Source organism: Vanessa tameamea, chromosome Z (genome assembly GCF_037043105.1).
Source record: "Vanessa tameamea isolate UH-Manoa-2023 chromosome Z, ilVanTame1 primary haplotype, whole genome shotgun sequence".
Classification (NCBI taxonomy): domain Eukaryota; kingdom Metazoa; phylum Arthropoda; class Insecta; order Lepidoptera; family Nymphalidae; genus Vanessa; species Vanessa tameamea.
This window is the reverse complement of record NC_087341.1, coordinates 7,872,086-7,887,658: the sequence shown is the minus strand read 5'-3', so window position 1 is coordinate 7,887,658 and position 15,573 is coordinate 7,872,086. Positions and strand designations below refer to the sequence as shown.

The following is a 15,573-nucleotide window of genomic DNA, read 5'->3' as shown; positions in this document are numbered from 1 at the left end:
AAGTAGATCTGTTGTTTCATTTCAATAGCAGACAGTTTGCGCACGTGATAATTCCTGTTTGATTAGATTTAATGATGCCGAGTTTGCCTAGTGAATAGCAAAATCAGTGAAGTGAATTTTTATCTATTCATTTTGCCTCATTAGTAGGGTAGTATATAGACGTTGAAAATTACGGTTCATCTTTATAGAATAGCCTTTATACAGAAGTACTTAGGTAAATTTGTTCGGCTACAATGTAAGCATAGGAAATATAACATTAAGTCTATTGTTTGTAAACATATCAGTATTGAATAAATATCGCATCCTTGGCTAGTTATGTACTCGGGCTGTCGACAGTCACGCCAGAAAGCTGTTAGATGTCATTTACGAATAAACACCATAATGGAGCCCTTTGAGTCCACTATTACCCTCCACAAACTCCTTTACTGCAAGTGTAATTTAGTCGACTTTAGTAGACTTATGTAGTCGACTAAATTACTGAAAACAAAAAGTAAAATGATATGTTTCGAAGAATAAATACACCCTAACACCCCGACAATTATACTGTTGCGGAAAATTTTAACAATATCACAATAAACCGTATCTTTAATATTTATATAAAATACATCTTAATATACAATTAGGCAATGTTTTAAAAAGCTTATATACCCAATAGTTGGGTTGTAAAAACAAAATTTAATAGCAAATTTAAAATATGCTAAGTATACCGAGTAATATGAATTTATAATGATATTATTTTAAGAATATAAATATTTAAGATTAGATTCGAAATTATATTCCTTTTAAAATAATAATGTTGATAATTATATATTTGTAATGAGTTCGATATGGGAGATCACGTGTTAAAGTTAAGCACGTCGAAGAAGACAATAGCCTCCAGTCACACCTGGAACACGAAAGCAGAAGTGTTAAAGAAATTTACATTAATATTGCTATAAGAAAAATAACATGAAATTCCCGCTTTGTCCTTTATATAGTTTTAATTGGTACATTATATTAAAAATAGTATATACTACAACCCTCTATAGTATTGGTTTAGTAGTTTTTTTTAATAGTAAGAATTTTAATGAGCATTCTCATTCTATTAAAAAAAATATATGGATTTCTATACAAAAAAAAATTGGGCGAAAAATGAACCAGCCTTGCTGTCACCAGTTGAGGCAATAACAGGGTGTTATATTATGTTTTAGAAAAGTTTTTGGACTATTACTCCAACGAAAACACATACACAGATAGTGTTTCAAATACAAGCGGCACACATGCATATGTAGTTTGGAACAAAATGTATCACTTGTATTCAGATGTAAAACATCAAAAGTTTGTTTCTGTTCTATTCCTGCATTTGTTAGCTTACAGTGAAGCCCTTAGTTCAATGCGATTTTTGTTCAAACAAAAAATGTTATAAATCTTTTACTAGTTTTTTCTGTGGAAGTATATTATTTGTATGATTAATTTACAAGATTTACTTTTCTATTAAGAAAAAGTTAATCAGACAATTTTAGAAATATATAGTAGGTATTGGTTACATTTGTAGCCTAGTGGATGTTATTTAATTTTGTATTCCACAGTCTATATAAAAATGATTATTTGTTTATCCCGTGTGCGTTTTTATATCAATTATCCAAATCCAATTAAGTTAAACTTAGATTAAGTATTCTGGCATAGTAACTACCATCAAAATAGTTGATGCTCAAGTTGTAAGATTTTACAAATACAGTGAGGAATAATTGTAAAGCATCCGAGCCTTAGGTAATTAAAAACATAGAAATCCAAGAAAATTAACGATATATTAATAATTAATACATAACATCATTCGAATATGTTTACGAAATTATTTAATTTTGTTTGAAATCAATGTTTATTTAATTTAAATGTGATAATATATTGAGCTCATCAAAATAATAACGTCCGTGACGACAACAACATATTCTGGTAGCCAATTTTGCTTGACGAACGATATTTAAAAATAACCTTTTTCCTGAACAATTTAAAGTTGGTTATTTTGCGTGATTTATATTATATGTATATATAAAATTAACAGTTATATAATCTGTCGATTACACTGTTACAGAACTTATAGTATATGAAATAAAATGTTATGTTATGAATAATTTGTTGTCAAAATATGCAAGATAAAAAAACATACATAAGCACAGACAACCTTCTAGGATTAATTAATAACGGTCTTAGTTCTCTAAGCCCTTCACAATAATATATATTCGGAAAAATAATATGCAAACTACTGATAACTTGAAAGGTAATATTTTTGTTAGATAAAAGGATTAATAAGGACAAATTGAGCACACGGAAACTCAACAGTTTTGAGCAGATTTGAAATTTAGACCTTCGGTATAAATTGAACATTCTATACAGACGTCTGCGTGTATAATTCGATTTTAAAATATTTAAACAATAATAAAATTTCTTTAAAAGTCCTAAAGTAAAATTATTTCATCAAAAATCTAATTTATAAGTGTTTCTTATTCAATAGAGCCTAACGAGCACCTTTGAATAGAGATTTCAGATACAACCGGTTCGGAGTGTAGATGCTACCGAGATGAATTATAAATTACTTATTTTTATTACTTTATTGCGCTAGGTATTGTACTATTAGCATATATATAGCAGTAGGAATAAATGATATAGAATATCAATCTACGAAGACGCGCTCCACTATTTTTCGCAAGCGGAAAGCGCGGAATGGGGGAGTTCAGCCTAAGTCGACCACGGCGCGGTATAGATGGCTAGTTTAGGTCACGTTGTCGGACGGATCTTCCCGATGAATCATCGGGAAAGATGCTTTACTAAATATTTATGTTTATGATTTTTTATTTGTTTATAACACTATTTTTAAAATTAACAGAAAATGGGAACGCATTATTTATAAAAGCCTAGAATTAACATACATCGAAATTTTATTTAAATTATTTACTCGGCTAATTGAAATGTATTTTCTATGTATTTTTAATTGATTTTTCTATTCAAGTCAAAAGTATACGATTTTATTAATATTTTAAGCTTTACCTTTAACTTTACTAGAAAAGCTTAAAAGCTTAAGCTTAGTAATAATTAATGACTATGTAAAATAACTTGCTGTTGCTGCAACAAGCTGTTGGAGTCTGAAAACACAATCACCCGAATTTAATTAAATTAGATATACTCCAGGAAATAAAAAATGCGTAAAATATTTTGCCGACACTAAAACATATTCTATGTAGAGACTTTTTGAGAAATTCAATCAAACATAAATATTATTAGAAAAGAATACGACAAAATATTTAATATAAATAACATCGTTATTTAATGTTGGAAAATTGTGATAGAGCATATTTCCAGTATACTATGCTTCTATTGGTGCTTATTGTGGGTGTGCCCACATATGTGGGTACTGTGTACGTAGTAAAAGAACTAGCAGCTTACATTGCAAACTTGCACTGTAACGATTAGGAAAAAGAGTAGGGCGCGTCATCGTGGATTGAACTACCTATATGAGACAATGACATCCGTTTTAGAAAATGTTAACTGTTAAGCCATACAAATACTTGAAAAACTTAAGCAAAATCAATATATATTAAAAATTATATCCTTAATCCAAATGATAAAATAACCCAGACCCTGAAATGTAATTAATAGTGTTTATTGTATATTTAATCAGCAAATGTTGTCAATATTATTAAAATTAAAAACCATATAGATATGTAAAGTTAAAGTTACAAGTGCAATATAAAATGAATTCCAGTATATATGTCGCTGAAATAACATCTCGCTTAACAAAATAGTTCTTTAATTTTAGATATTTTATTTGAATGTGTTACAGCAGGAGAAATATTGAAGTATTAAGAAATATATAAATACAACAAGTATTTTGAGACAGTTAAGAAACTGGAAAAAAAAACGATCGATCGCTTTCTTCTTTGAGTAACATACAAACGAGGCAAGAAATCACAAAATATCATTGCCGTTCTTGCGGTTGTTTACCTATTTAAGGCTATTGATTGTGTAGAGCACGGAACGCTTTTATACAAACTATAAAGTTGAAGGTCTTTCATTGTATTAATTTATACACAAGTAAATAAGATTCCAATAGTGGAATGAATTTGCAAGAATATATGTTTAAGATTTACTCAATGGCAACATTTTGGTCAATTTATTTTTTGACATATTGTATTAAGAGTAGACAACAATTTGGTATTTTTTTAAATTGTATGCAAGTTCACAATAATTTCGATTTATGTCACAATATCAGTGACAATGATTGTATAAACTCAAGAAATAAAGGTAAACTTAACACACCAAGTTTTGGACAAAAACAAAATATCTATTCTGGGTTAAGGTTAATGTTTCTATAATAAAATTCTATAGATATGTATATGTACCTTAACCTATTGAAACCTATGTACCAGCCATTCGATTTAAATCTTACAGAAATATTAATAGAATAGGCTACTAATGCAAGAATATGTAAGTGATCAAAAACTTTTGGTTTAGTATTCGTCGGCTAGGATATATATACATTTAAATTAATTTACATAATCTCAAAAGTTCCACACAGTTCCAGTTCGGTGGTAACATTACATTCATTTTAAACTTGTACGTAACGATTAAAAAGGTCGTATAAGACCTTTTCTTATGAGATTTACATTTTTTTTTTAAATAATTAATTTAATCATCAATCACACAGTTTCCAAATTTATAAGCATCTGTCAGAAAATCGCAATTTTTCAAATATTTGGATTTAATTAGAATATTTTTTTTTAATTCAATTATATTTATTTATATTGTTCAATGTTTATTTTTTAGGGAAAGATACGAAAAGTCTTTGACATTCTTCACAATTCATAGTACTATAACTCTGTGAACACATTGATTTCTCTTCGCGGTATAAAAACATCGGTATAGTAAGAATTGTGAGACATTATTTTATAATTGATAATTGCCTAACACTTATGACTTATGAGTTTAGTGACTGTTATATTATAGCTTACTGAAATATAGTGATTCACAGTGTTCTTGCTTTGTATGTAAAACGATTGATTGCTATCAAGATAAGCCCACACTTGATGAGATAACTCACTATATTTAAAAATATATAGTTATGTTATGTTTAATTTTTATGACGCTAGAGCCGACGGTGCAACACTTGTTTCGCTAGCCGTGTTTTTTTCTGGTCCACACCTAATCACAGTATTATTCAAGAAAATAGTGACGTCTCAGTCCAAACAGAAAACTTGACCTTTTTTAGTTTTTAAAATAACAAAGAATAAATAATTTGATTGGTTAGAATCTATAGCTAGAAATAATCGTATAGAAAATTATTCATAAGAGGCAAATTTTATTTAAAGTAGGAATATATAAAAATAAACAATCCGACGGCAAACTGTTAAAATTACTGCTCTAGACTGAGTATCAAATAAAAAAAACGAAAACGTAAATACACGTAAAAAAGTAATGGTATTGTTTCAATGAACTGTTATGACTAGAAAAACGTATTTTAAAACTGATAGCATAGTATGAAATTTTATTTATGGAATGAATGTTTGACGAAACACGATTTTCAAAATGGATCCTTATTCGAGGCGTCTGTTCATATTATTAAGTATAAGTATTATGAAATCACATGAGCTATAATCGAGTTATCTCTTCATTGGCTTAAACCTCATGTTACAACTTTATGATAATTATTTTTCAATATATTTTTGACAAATTAATAGCAATCAAAAGTAATTAATAAAAAAAAACGTACAAAATTTATAATTGATGATTAAAACATTGAAGTATAACCGTAAATAACCGATCAAAAACACTTATTCAAAGCAGGCAAATGATAATTTCATAAATCAATTTTCATTACGCCAGTAGCTCGAAATATTTAAGCTATAAAAACACGTTAAATAATTAAAGACAGCAATAATGTCAATTCAAGTCGACAGCGATGAACGGGTATTTGTGAACTTATTACAAATCATTGATATATTTCACATACAATAATACTCTGCAGTGCATCAAGTTTTAATTTAAGGCTGTTTTCAGACTCCGATATTAATAAAAGTTATAAATGTATTAGTATATGGAAATTAATTTAAATATAATGTTACTATCATTACGATGTCATACTCTTTATTATTGATAAGGAACAACTCGGTTTTGTTGTCTTTAAATTGTATAGCAAATTTAAATATGTATGCTAACATATTATGTTACAAGATACTGATTTTATATTATAAATCCAGAGATATGATTTTGTTGTAAGAAATAATTCCATATCCAAAAATGTAAAAAGTATAATTTTGAAACCATAATATACTTTCGACTTCCTTCTTAAATTAAAACAAAATTAAACAATGAATTAATCAATGGGACGCGAATTAAGAACGAATAACATTGATTTTTTTAAAGTATATATCAATTCTTATGAGATCAGATTGATTTCGTGTATACGTGTATCGAAAGACTTTTAACATACAACTAACTAGTACATACAATAAGAGACGCTAAGAGCTCACCAGTTTATTCACTGCACGTGATCGTTAAAACTTCACGAATCTAAAGTAATCCTGATATTGTGCTTACGTTGAATATTTACTCTGTAGACATTTTAATATTAACCCGCAAACAAAAAGATTAGTAGGTATAAAGTTGACAGAAGTCACCACGCTATTACCCTATAAAAGTTTTAAAGGCTCTTTATACAACACTGTAATCACCGTTTAAATTATACTGAACCGTTACAATACTTTTTACTTCGTAAAGGGTGCAAATTTTTCAATATTAAATACAACAAAAGTAATACTGGTATTTTTTTTTATAACGGAGTTAATTAAAATTTTACTTTTTAATGATTGTTCAAATTTAATTATTTTATTAATAATAATTTTTCTTCGGATATACCTATATTGTATTAGATATAAAAATAGGATCTAAGAAAAATAATGATTCTGTACCTAACACAACGACTCAATACCTGTTTCCCATTGAATCATAGTTGTATTTTTCATCTTAAATAAATAAAAATGATCCTCGGCATTCTTCTTTCTTTCTTGTTGCTAAAATAAAATTTTCTGTAAAAAAAATTATAAACATACTCCACAAACTAAGCTCTCAATGTGTTTACGTATTTAGAAAAAATAAATCTTTACCGTTTTATTATTTTAAATGATACGCGTTTGTTCTACTTCTTTATCTAATCGAACTAATGTAAGGATTCATAAAATTATATTAAAATACGACAATGTTTTAATTCCTTTTTTTGTCTACGACCTACATTCACGCTACGTGAACGATCTTGTAGCGCGTAGCCGTCCGTCGCAGGCCGCCCGCCGTCGGCATTTTGTTCAACGCTACGAGCAATCATGAAAAAGATTTCAACGACTGCACGTTAAAAATATTTTACCGCTTGTTAATAGTAAATGTAAGGTAAGTAATTGCCTATATTTTGTTTTGTAAATTCAAGTGAATATCTCGTTTTGTTTATAAATTATATCTTACTATATATTACTATTAGATTCATAAAGCTAAAATACTAATAAAAAAAGTAAAGAAACGTTAGTATAAGTCTTATTAAACAATATATGCAGAAATAATTAAATCGAAAACAATACTATACATTCAATAAATTTCAATAAGTCGGAAACACGATTGCTTTTTACAGACCGCCGTCGGTATATGAATTTTCACTTAATCCTTATTACGACCAGAGATTAATAACTAATAGGAGATTAATAATAATTGTTTTCGTCTAGATAATTGTATTTGTGCTTTTGTAATAACAAAAGTTTGAGCGTTTATTTATTTTCTGTTTTTGACACCATTGAGAACCAAGTTTTAGGAGAATAAAATTCGCTGTGACAAAAGAAAACACGGTTAATGGAGCTCCATGTGAAGTCGCTAAAGCAAGCCAGCACGAGAACATCATACATATATAATACTATATATATATACATATACATATACATTATACATATACGCATAGCACAAACATCCTGAAAATAAATTTATTAGTGTTCTTCGAATAACTTGTTGTTTTTTATTTTAGTTATTGTGCCCTGTTATTTGCTGTTGTTGAGAAAGTTTAATGGTTCTAACTATGATGCACATCTTAAATCAGTATAACTAATATTCCTTGTAATTATAGGTTACTAAGATACTCACGGATGGATTTGGAACGCAGCGCCGCGGATCAGAGCTGCGGTACGTGGGGCTGTACCGGCCTGGAAAACAGCCGGGGGGTGCCATCAGTCCCCCACCGGACTTCATTTTGTCCGGGGAGTACATGGCACATGACCCCCACGGATCGTCCTCCAACTTTAACACCTTGGAGGGTGAGTGATACTGCCGGTCGAAAATTTTGGCGACTTTATCGTACTTCGGGGTTAAAAAAAGGCGACGCGTCGCCGCGACCGCTCCGTGCGCCGGATGATAACCGACTGAAGAGGGTGCTGCGTGACGTTATGAACCACGCCCTCTCCCCTCCACTGACCCCTCCTACGACAACACCTCGTCCCTCGCACGCATGTTTACGTCGCCGCCGGCGGCTCCACGATTAACTGAATTATTTAATTGGTCCATTCACTTCTCGTGTCTGTTACCTTTTCACGCTTCTAGCTCGCAAAGGTTGACGGATTGCCCGTGACGCGATTGGCACAATCCTAATTAACCCTCAATTTATATCAAATTCTAACAATATCAAACATAGAAATAACACTGATGTTGTTTTTATGTCAGAATGGTTACGCTCTACATACAAAACAAACACATATAATTTTTTAATTATAATTATTTCCAATAAATGTAGCATTTACACAATTTTAAGTTTTCTAATAAAAACGATTGCATGTATATGTTTAATACCGTACATGCTTACTATGCATACGTCAAATAGTTTGTAATACATATAAAATAATACATTTTAAAATATTATGTGTTGCATATCACAATTCAGTAATGAAATCATATTGAAATTATTGAATAATTTGAAACGTTCCGAAATAGGTTTAAGCAGTCAGGGGGTATATTCATAAACGTTGAATTATTCATTTGCCAAATATCACACTAAAGTTGACTATTTATCTTTTATTTATAATTTAAATTATGACATAAATATGATTTTAACCTAATGATCAGCATACGTTAACTTTTCTATTTATTTTATTTTTATGTGCATTGACAATGTAAGGAACAGTGATGACCATTTGCCCATCTAACGCAGTGGTGACCCATTTGTTAGTCTACCTACTTAATTCAATGAAAAAAACTCATTCTTAGAGATTTAATTAATGTATCATACTGTCATCATTCATACTGAAATTCACTAAACTCACTGATAGATAACACTATTCAAGGTCAACTTCAGAATCGTGACTCAATGTTTCTGTATTGAATCACGATTATACTTACTTATTGATGATCAAAAATCTAATATCGATTCGGAAAGAAATACCTTATGCCCGCAAAGAACCAGTGAAATAAACTCAGCGGGTCTCTTTTGCGGTTGTTGTTACCAATTTCCAAGCCATCGTTTTATTTCTAGAAAAGTTTTATAATATCCTTTTACGCACAAACGTTCATAAGATATATATATTTTTTTAAATTAACCATTGTAAATTATTTAACTTTTTCTAGGATACTGTTGTAAAATTTTACATTATCCCACGAAATAATTGTTAAACCATCGTATACGGGCGTCGGACGTAACTAGCGTAACTACAATTTCTCGAATTTTTTTTATGTTTTTGGTTAAAGGTAACGAAACAAGGAAGCGATCGCAGTTTGCAGGTTCAGGCTAACCAAGCCTCACTACTTTTGGTTTGAACGATGTTTCAACATAGTTGCATAGAAATCTTAATTTCGACTACACGAACAAAAACCCATTTTTAAAAAATCGCTTGTAACTAAAGCAATATTAGATATATGGATATGCTTTCTTTCTAGTCATATAATAATAATTACAACTAAAAATATTTCTCAAAATCATTTTCATCCGGATACGACGATTTAAATCAACTTTGATTTTCAAGCGTATATTTGTTTTTTTTATATCGTTCCTAAGTAGTGCAGTAAGTATTAATGGCAATTATAGTTTGTTTTAAATTATGACCTAAGGAACATATATAAATATATTACATTTCAATTGAAATTTGAACTTTATTGATCCTACCTACATATTAATATATATATTCTTTCTCCTTAGAATTTACAAGATGAAGAAGGTTACTGAGTTTCCTATCGGTTCCATTCGGTAGAATCTACATTCTGAACCGATGGTAGCTTTACGTTCATTACAGTTGTGTAAAATCATCATTGTAAAGTGCTTGTAAATGCCTATTTGAATAAAGTATAATTTCATTTTGATTTTGATTTGAGTGACTATGAATTCTAACAAAAAAATACTAATAATAAATAATATCAACATAAACGTATGTATGTATATATCGATTAATTAATGTAATTTTTGGTGGGAGTTCAGAACTTGTTGATGATAAAATTAATCGATGAAGAAGAAATCCATGCAACATATTCTTCAAGAAAGCGAATTTAAATGAAACGTATTCAATCATAAATAAAAGATAACAATTATTCGATTAACGAAAACATTTCAATTTATACAATAGGATGTTTCAAATATTAGCTAAAGTGCCAACAATCATTTCAAACTTTTAACCAATATTAAAACATAGCTTTAACAAAATTATAAACAAAAATCAGCGGCCATTAAAATTCGTACACTCAATTAGTAATCGAAACAAAAGTTGAGTCTAAAAGGGTTTTTAGCATGAACTCCGCCGGGACCAGATGGTGGAGCGTGAGTTGTGATGATACGCGATGTGCGTTATTAGCAAAGATCATAACCCTGCAAACCGATGGATACATGTCAAAACAAGAGCAACCCTTCGCGTAATTCGCGTAACCCGGCCCAACCGGCAGATGGCGGGAGTTTAATTTTTCGATTTCGGACGCCCGTACATTATGCATGACGCTTTTATCGCTCGCTGTGGTTCCTTCGGGAGTTTATTGTGCGAAGTTTAAGTTACGTGTAACAGCGAGTTTTCGATAAGTGATAGAAACGTAGAGTATATGATAATTATATCGATACAGAATTGTAATTTAAACTAAACTCAATGTAACGAATTCATACAAGCGTATCATATTTATTATAAACATGTTCTTGTTCTACATTAATATTAAAAATAATAAAGTAATCGATCTAAGCGTAACTGCTATTGAATATCTTAAACAGATCAGAAGTGTAAACACCATATTCTATAAGTAAATTTTCCGCTGAAAGTTTATAAAATAACAGACAGCATGATCGCGTACCCTTTTTGGGGTCTCGCATATCGGTGCTAAACCACTATGCATAGATTCGTTGAGCAAAATGTACAATACGAATACTATTTAAAGCAAAAACTTACTTCTGAAATTTCGAAATAACTGTTTCGTCAAATATATAAAATAATATTCACTAACTGTTTCATACAAATATTCAAAGAATTTTATAATTATTTATTGTGTTTGTAACCTATGAAATATTCGAAATCGAACTCTATTACAATTGTGGAAGGGCTTTGTGCAAGCCCATCTGGGTAGGTACCACCCACTCTTCAGATATTCTACCGCCAAACAGCAATACTTAGCGTTGTTGTGTTCTGGTTTGAAGGGGAATGAGCCAGTGTAACTACAGGCACAAAGCACGTAAAATATAGGTTCCTAAGGTTGGTGGCGCATTGGTGTGTAAACAATGGTTATTATTTTTAAAAAAATAAGTAAAGTAAATATAATTTATATTAATTCTGTTATCTGTGTAACTTTTGAAGTTCTTATCTTTTTCAGCTAGGTACTGATTTCAAAGGTTATATAATTAATGATACTCATTTATTAAACTCAATTTTCCAAGAACTTTCCAGCACGTTGACGTAACCTTTATAGGCTAACTAACAACTGCACGTGTATGATTAAAGTTTCATGAAGTCTTCAATAAGTATAGTGGTAAAAACAACATTTTTACGAAAAAAAAACCGGCTTATAATTTCCACCTGTACGCGTGACAAGTAAGTGATCGGAAATGCTACAACGTATCCGTTCTATTCATTCTACCTACTTAAATCCCACTGAAACTATTGGACTAAATACATACTAAAATGATACATAATAAAAATCAGAGCTGTTTTATAAATATTGTAAAGAGTTAAAATCGTGGAACGATAATAAATCCTGGTTTAATCAAATGTTTTTCATTCAAAAAAAGAAACGTTATCTGTGACTTATGCATAAAATTCGACATAGATATTTTTGTAGTGTATTTAAACTCAGTGCTTGCCAGAAATAGCGATCGGTTTATGAATATTATTCGACTTTGTTGACGTAATAAGCTCTATAAAAAATATGCAACCTAGTTAAAATCCTTTGTTTATTTCGATAGGATAAATTCTCAATTTTTATTTATTTTCTATTGTAATAATTTCAGTACCTTTGATTATGTAGCGACATTTCTGACTTAATATTGCAATTAATAAAAACGATTTTTTTAGTGTAGAAAATAATGCGGAATATGGTATTTCAGACTAGATGCAAGATTAGAATTTATGTAAACTCAGAATATTACTATAAAAGTAAGAAAAAGTCTTCGACTTTATATTATATATAAGCTATAAAGCACTTGACTTTGAAGAAATATTCATTAATATATAAACGAAATGTTAGTTAAACATTGAATTTATATATTATAAATTTTAAAACGCGGGAGCATATATACTTTTGAATATATTTTAAATAGTGATTCGACATTAAACTTAAAACTCCAATCGGCTAAAGAGAATAATTTACGATAAAACTTTTAATTAAGTTGTTTTTAACCTATAAATGATTGAATATATGTTCATATGCACTACAATACTCAAACGCATGCATGCATGCAGACCACTTGACATAAGAATGCTACATAAAAGAATCCTACACGATATAAATACGCATAGAATAACGAGAGAGGGCCAAAGCTTCCGGAGGATGTGGTCTCCCCACCCCACCCCCGGAAGCGCCCAAGCCTTCCCAGCACACGCACTGATACAATCTGCAAGGAAATTCATTGTTTTGTTTTATTTTGTTTTACTTTTGTCAACATAGGAATTTTCTAATTCATATTATATTATATAATTACGGATATCTATAAAATATATATATATATTTTATATATATCCGAAATACCACTTACTGATTCATCACGAAATCTCAGAAATTATAACACCTCTAAACTTGAAATTTGACAGGTAGGTTCCTTGTAGATGTGTAAACATCCGCCAAGACAGAATTTTACGAAACTCCACCCCTAAGAGGGTAGAATAGGGGTTGGAATTTCGCGCGGATAAAGCCGCAGGGTCAGCTAATTTATTATAATATTAAAAAAATACTTATTGGCGATCGGATAAATGCCTTCATCTTCTGTATTCTTCTCATTATGTAGAATACTAAGGAATGTTTGTATAACTATATATTATATAATATTATTGTGTTGAAATAAGCTATTATTATTTTTAAATAATGTATTAATTTTAATAATTGTATAATTAAAAGTCAACGTGACGTAGTGTTATGTATTTTTAAATGTTTTTCGTTCAATAAAGAAACAACAAAACAAAAAAAAAAACACGCGAAATATCGTTACTTTAAATATTTATTATTTGTAAACAATGAGTTTGATAAACGTAATTTGCTATCGCTACCGAGAACGCTCATGAAAACGGGAAAATATGTATTCGCGTACCCTCAATTAAAACCATAATTAACGTTGAATTAAAAGCGAGCGCTAATCTCAATTATAACTCTCTTTTGTATTTCGTTGCTGTATTTCTCTTTGTTTACACACTTATTTATTTATCGTGATACAAAAAGTACAGATAAATTGATTTACATATGATTTACAAATAACATAATTACGTCAATAAAATATATTAGTAAAGAGTTCAGGAGAGATTTTATCTATATCATTCTACGTTGTTAAGGTTTGAATATATTTATTGTTACGGAAAGTTATAAATTATGTGACTTCAAACCCTATACGGATACGGATCTATATTGTTTAAGACAAATTTTAGACAGGTGAAATAACGGGACACTGCTAGTAAAATAAGAAGTGTGAAAATTAAAATCAAAATATACGCATTTCGTGTAGGTTTGTACAAGAACTCTGAATCATTTTACAAGTTTATAATAAACTTAAAGTCACCACTGGTTTGAAATGAAGATTCCACCGAGAAAAAAGGCCAAGGACGGAAAGTCAAAAATATTTTAAACACTGTTTTAAATACATAAACATTAATCGTATACGTTGAGTATATCGTAAAGTAACACTGCTGGACTAAGGCCTCCTATCCCTTTCGAGGTGAAGGTTGGAAGCCTATTTCACCACGCTGCTCCAATGCGTATTGATGGATACACATGTGACGGAATTTCATTGAAATTAAACACATACAGGTTTCCTCGTGATGTTTCGTTTTCCATGCTTGCTTTGAAACTGCAATCATCGGTTAATATGCACGCGTTCTAACTACCGATCCAACTCGGCTCATACAAAATATCGTAATACATACAAAAGAGTACGACCAAAAACCATTTTGTTGTATAAATAAGTTTTACATAAAAGCTAATGTTCAATTCTTCAAATTTCTAAACTCATAATTTATTCCATTATTGTATAATAAAAATATTCGTATTGATGACATTACATTGTCGTATCAGAAGCCCGATGCCCTTTTTGTTTTCTTAACCAAGAAACACGACCTCTTGTTAAATAAGCGAGCATGTGTTTTAAGATAAATATAAAATTTGTCCTGTCGATATTTATAGTTGTTTTAAACTTAATGATACTATCGATGAATGTCCTGATTCCAACTTCAAAACCTGATTAATATTGTGGTATTTGATTAAAAATTTAAGTTAATATGTACTAGATTCATACGTATGATTTGATGTTCTTAGTTCGTTTATATTTGAAGATAATTAAATGGTACACGGTAAATTAAATACATATATACTTAAATCTATTTTCTTATACCTAAATCTTACTGAACTTCAAAAAAGACTTCGAAAATATAGTTCACTTTTGACTTGCAATTACCCAACGTAATATGAACAACGAATATCATAGCCATGCAATTTTAATGTAACTTACAACTACAACTTAAAGAAAATGATAAAATACCTCTTAATTGCTCCGGACACCTGGTAGCCCTAGAGTACTTACTTACTGATAAAAAAACTGTACAGGCTCAAAAACAGAGGTAAAAGTGCCAGCATCCTGAGTAAAATGCTGCAGTACTTGTCTAGGGCAAGTTTGGGTTGTTTAGTTTTTATATAACTTTTTGGTTTACCTTTGTACATTATACAATTCGATATGTTATACTGACATGAATTACGAAATTGTTTAATTGTAAAATATAAAACATTGGATTAAAAGTATTAATTATAAAATGCCTATTTAGTGTTATTTTTAAACGTTAGTTATTGACATTTTGTTAATTTTATTAAAAGCATAAATCATTACAAATTGATATAATTTATGAATAAACACTTATTTTTGGTCAA

At 29.8% G+C, this 15,573-nt stretch overlaps 1 protein-coding gene across 1 annotated transcript in view; it reads right to left on the bottom strand.

Moving 5' to 3' along the window:
* The window catches only part of LOC113401130 (inhibitory POU protein), a 50,750-nt gene extending 42,345 nt beyond the window's left edge, over positions 1–8,405 (bottom strand). The window contains exon 1 of the mRNA XM_064220479.1: positions 8,149–8,405. Coding sequence (XP_064076549.1) covers positions 8,149–8,271 — 123 coding nt within the window. The 5' untranslated portion in view covers positions 8,272–8,405. The remainder of the gene's footprint in view (positions 1–8,148) is intronic.
* Positions 8,406–15,573: the final 7,168 nt, after the last annotated feature.